The sequence below is a fragment of the Colletotrichum chrysophilum genome, assembly GCF_026319265.1.
Source record: "Colletotrichum chrysophilum strain AFK26 chromosome Unknown scaffold_47, whole genome shotgun sequence".
In the NCBI taxonomy this organism is placed as follows: domain Eukaryota; kingdom Fungi; phylum Ascomycota; class Sordariomycetes; order Glomerellales; family Glomerellaceae; genus Colletotrichum; species Colletotrichum chrysophilum.
In genome coordinates, this window is record NW_026517334.1 from 80,830 (window position 1) to 86,025 (window position 5,196).

General features: G+C 54.8%; 1 protein-coding gene across 1 annotated transcript; it reads right to left on the reverse strand.

The window, feature by feature from the left end:
* Positions 1–491: 491 nt before the first annotated feature.
* On the reverse strand, positions 492–4,087 carry COL26b_006398 (uncharacterized protein; the record flags this gene model as incomplete). Its single annotated transcript, XM_053179217.1, has 3 exons — positions 492–1,641; positions 1,693–2,729; positions 2,783–4,087. 3 exons carry the CDS (start codon positions 4,085–4,087, stop codon positions 492–494), a joined length of 3,492 nt encoding a protein of 1,163 aa, XP_053036804.1.
* Between the last annotated feature and the right edge of the window lie 1,109 nt (positions 4,088–5,196).

The window sequence follows — 5,196 nt, forward strand, 5'->3', positions numbered from 1 at the left end:
CATCCAGCCGAACCCTCAGAACGCCAGTCGGAAAAGAAACCCATGGGTAGTGGTGTGTGTGTTTGTGTGTCTCGTTGCGTAGTGGATGTAATACGGCTAATCTTTTGATCTCTTTGGCCAAAAAACAAGACCCAGTCCCAACGTCAAAAGATCTTGTGTGTTCTCTCCCCCCCCCCCCCCACCATTTCTAAACGCCTCAAGCCCAGCAAAAAAAGATGACAAGTTGTCATGTTGAGAAAAGAAGACTAGGGGACGCTATAGAGACGCGTGGGTAGTTAAAGGATAAGGGTGAATAGTAAAAGGAAAAGCTGCTGGAAGAGACGCCGGGGCGCCAGATAGAATGGGCGGGTAATCGTGACGGTCGGGGGAGAAAAGGGGGGAAAATAAACAAGGTAGGTATACAAATACAATTTCGTAAAAACACAGCTTCGTCACTCGCGTACAATCCCGCTCTCTCGTCCGCAACGGAGAGTAAGAAGTAAAAATGTGGTTCAACGCCTTCTCGACGACCGGGCGCTCGTGCGCTTGCGCACCTTGCTGTTGGACTTGGCTTTACTGACGATCGTATCGGCAGTGATCTCGCCAGGGACGGTCGGCGAAGCAGTAATAGTGCTGTCCTCGACGTCGAACGCGAGACCCTCAAGCTCTTGCTCGTCCATGTCCGTCAAGTCCTCACTAAGACTGCGGAGAGCTTCGCGGCCAGCCCACTGCTCTTCAACAATGGTAGTACCCTTCGGCTTGAACTCCTTGAAGTACCATGGCACGCCGCCCTCGGAGAGCGGGTCTGTCGACTCGTTGCCGAGACTGCCGTTGGACTGCGGTGGTGTCGGGGGCGCGGGTTGTGATGGCCTAGCGATGGAGACGTAGCCGTTGGTTTCTGGGGGTGTGTCGGATGGTGGCGGAACAATCGTTGGCACGATGGTCTCCGGTTTGTCTGCCGCCTTTCCGTTACCCTCATGACCTGCTACTGATGAGTTGGATGAGTGCACGTCGTTTGGCTTTTCCAGAGTCGACGTGTTGACTTCGATATTGCCCTCATCGTCGTCTTCGCCTTCAGCATCTACATCCATCTCATCATCGTCTGGAGGTCTCATGATGTCTTCTTCCTCCTTGGCCTTCGCAACGCTCTCTTCACTAGCCACTGTGATCTGCAGATCTTCTGGCCCCTGCTGCTTTTGTTCAGGTCCAGGCTCAGGCTTAGGTACCGCTGCTGGTACCGATTCGTCGGTAGCGTCCACCATAATGGTGTCCGGGCTAGGTTCTGTGCTCTCTTCTGCGCGCGAGACAGTAATTGATGGCTGACGGAACTCGATACTGGCTTCCAACATGCCCTCAAGTTCTTTCGTCAAGGTGTCCAGTGGTTTGTGTGTGATATCAGCTTCCGTCCTGAGGGCCGCCTCCAGCCGTGGCTGCACATCCTTCAGTATTCGTTTTCCAAGCGCCTTCCTTTGCCTTGGATCATGGAAGTTCTGTTTCACGGGCGAAAGTGGTTCCTCCTCGAGGGCAGGAGGTTCGGTATTGATGCCCACGTTGATCACTTCACACAGGTCGTGTGTGAACACCAATGTGTTGGTGTAGAAGCGCTGCTCCAGTTTGTCCTGGAGTTCCAACAAACCTTCCTTGAAAATATTCTTGTCGAGACTGCATTCTTGGTTAGTAAGAGATTCCACGGTGGCCTCGGATTGCACTTACAACATGGCTCTCTCGACCACAGGAACAAGCTGCTTCGCAATCGGAAAGTAGCAAGTATCCACAAATTCTTGCTCGAGCTCTGCAGCCTCGAGCTTCTCTTGCTCCCTCTGAACGACGTTCTCCGAAAGAGTCTTGAGTTCCCAAAGGTCCTTTAGCAATGTCTCGGCGAATTCGATTCGCCTGGCAAGCCTGGTCTTGCCCGAAGGTCCCATCTGTGCAAAGTTCCGTCTCGTCAGCTCCATTGACGAGAATGTCTCCATCTGCAATTGCAGACGCTTGAGCAAGGCAGCGCCACGACGAGCTTCGCGCTTCAGTGTCCAGTAGCGGCAAGCTTCGCTTACGAAATCTTTGCGCTTGCGGAAGGGGAATCTCGACAGCGCTTGCTCGACAATATCAAAGACCGCTTGAGGGATGATGGGTGCACCCGATGGCAGCTTCCAAATCTGCTTCGCAGGTTGCCCCTTCTTCTTGTCCCCTCCAGCAACGTAGGACGCGAATTTGGCGCCAGTCATTTGGCTCTCGTCTGGGGGATGCTCCGTCAATGCGTGACGATGGTTGGCAGCCAGAGTATGAGCTGCTGCCTGACTGTCCGCCCATATCCGTCCCTTCATGGCTCGCTTGTAGAACTTCTTAGCTTCCCGCGCTGCCTGTGCGACTCCGTTGTCTTTGGTGTAATCAGGGGGGCAGTGCTTGTCGCAGAATGCCTTGAGGACCATGCTGTTATCAAGAACCGCAAGAGCTCCGTGACTGTTTTTCATCTTAAGGAAAAGTCGTGACCGCCTGGCGCATGTGACGTGGAACGCTTGGTAGCAAGATTTGTTACTGCATTGTATGCAAGCACCCATCTTCTGATTGCATATGTAGCAATTCAACTTCCAGCGCGTCTTTGGCACCTTTTCCACATCCATGACAGGTTCCATGAAGGTGGCGTTGCCTAAGGACACCTCTGGAATCCACATGGCGCAAAGCAGGTGAGCCCATTTACTAGAGTTAGTCTGCTTGAAAGCACCGTCGGTGTTGGGACAAAATATGCAAGTCTATACACGGATTAGCGTCTTTGCAAGTCTCGAGAGCGGAAAATATGACTGACCGGAACACCGCGCCCAATAAGCTGGCACTTCCGACATAACCATTGTCCCTCGGGAATGAAGGGTACGCCGTAGCATTCTTGGTGAACCGCAAGGTCGCATCCATCGCAGAACACAATGGCATTGGTGTTTTCACAGTCACCATCGTCGCATATCGCACACTTGCTATCCTGCTCTTCTCCGACTTGAGGCTCGCCATTAACGGCCGCAGCTGAACTAGAGCGCGGACGATGCGTCTGCGGAGGTTTTGGGTTAGGTTTCGGTATTCGCTTTTCCAAGGCATGCCACTCCTTCTCAATCTTGGTGATGGCAATCTCAAATACTTCGCGGGTAATGATCTCGAGGTCTTGAGCCTTGCGATGGTCTCGGTTGTACACCTCGAGCCACTGGTCATCTTGTTCGTCCATGTCGTATTCAACACGGCCAACATTGGTGCCACCAGTCGGGATGACTTCGCCATCGGGCTTGATTGCCGACTGCTCGTCTTCTTCCAGATTTGGTTCTGCGGCCTTGATGAGCCTGCCATCGGGGCGAATGTATCGATCGGTTTCTTGGTAGCCAACATTCATCATCGACTTGTCGACATAGCGCGCCTGGCCAAAGCTCTTGCTTTCAAATTGTTCGACCTGGTCTGATCTTCGGTATGAGGGCGCCTTCAAGTCTAGGCGCTCCTTTGGTGTTTGGTTCCGGATCGGGAGGACTTGCGGTACCTTCGGGGTCGACACTGGCGCTAAATCTCGGCTGAGAAAAGACACGGATTCGCGAGGCGGTCTGGTTCGTCGTTTCTGCGGAGTTTCGGCCCCATTGGCGAGCGCAAAGTATGAGTTCGTTTGCGGAGCTGGGGTATTGCCTGTCGAAGCTGGGTTCATCTCCTTCAAGGGCGTGCTGGATCCGTTCATCGGGGTAGAGGGCCGGGCAATACTCGGGGTGCCGGGAGGCGACTTTACAACTGGTAGAGGCAGGCCATCAACCTCCTCGGAGCGAAAGACCATAAAGGTGGCATCAATATCGAGCTTGGGGTGGAACTCCTCCCAGCCGCGCTCCTCTCGGGGCTTGTATCCCTCGTTCTCGGCAACGGCGGCGGCAACGGCAGCCGCAGAGCTGAATTCCATCTCGTCTCGATCGGCGGCGGTTCGTATTCTGGCACTTCGCTCTCTTCTAGGGACCAGTGCGGATACGCTGCGCGGCTCCCTTGGCTGTCTTCGCACTGTGATGGGTGTTTCGGTTCCATCATCATCGATGAAACGACCACCGCCGCCGGCGCCGCCAGGAATGTATCGCCTCCTTTTGGGTGGTGGTTCGGTCATGGGGACTGCGGATGGAGTGGTGAGCTCGCGCGAAGGTCGGCTGGAGGGAGCTGCGGGGGAAGCGCCGAGCTCGCGCGCAATGCGAGCAGCGTTGGTGGTTCCGGGGGGTCTTCCTCTTTTTCTACCAGTAGGTGGACGGCGCGGAGTAGAAGGTTTCGGCGCCATCTCTTGCGATTCTTATCCCTTCTTTTAGATCGATTTCGATGGCTCGCGGAGGGGAAGTGTGTCGAGAATCACCGCGTCAGGAGGTGGCGCGCGGAGTGGTTTTGCGGCTGAAGGAAGGGGCGGGGCATTGGCGAAACGGTTCCGCGCACGATTCTCCGGCACGCAACAGGGTTACAGTGCGGTCAATAAGGTGATGCTGAGGTGAGATCGAGTTTGAAAAATCATCAGGAGAGGAGGTGACGTCGAACTGGCGGCTCAGAGTTACTCCTGCGAAAAACAGAGAACGCGTGAAGTTGAAACGCACGGACCCGACAGCCATTGTTAGCCGCAGGGGGCACGCGCCATTAGTCATCCGCGGGTATCAGACAAGGGCCGCTGTTAGTGGTTGGGGTTCGCTTCACCCTTTGGGGGGCAGCCGCACCCGCATCCACCTCCGCACTAGCACTTGCTTCTGGCCATCGTGATTGGCCTGCTGCCCGACACTTTATCAGATTGACTTGATCCTGGGCGGGCCACTGTTCCTGGTCCCGTCGCTCCAAACCCGGCGCAGCCACTCTGCCTTCACAGTCTTTTCGACGCTTTACACCAAGGACCATCCCATCGCCTCCAATTCCTCGGCGCTGGCTCCGCCAGAGTCAGTGCGACAATTCGTCGTTCATCTCGCCTCGACCGGCTCGTCATTCACCTAACCCATGTATCGCTGCGATCGGCCGTCGCAACCATTGCCGCAGCTGCTTGGTAGTGGTTACTTGCCTACCTATACAAGTGTATTCGAGCGCATCTCACCACAACACATTTCCGAAAACAGCACTCTGTTCTGCACGCTCACGCTCACGGTTAACAAGACACCAGTCATTGTGGAACGTATACATGAAAAAGAGTCCCATCTCCGTCTTGTTCATCAACATCCAAGTCCAGACTAGACCGTCGCATAACCTGTCGAG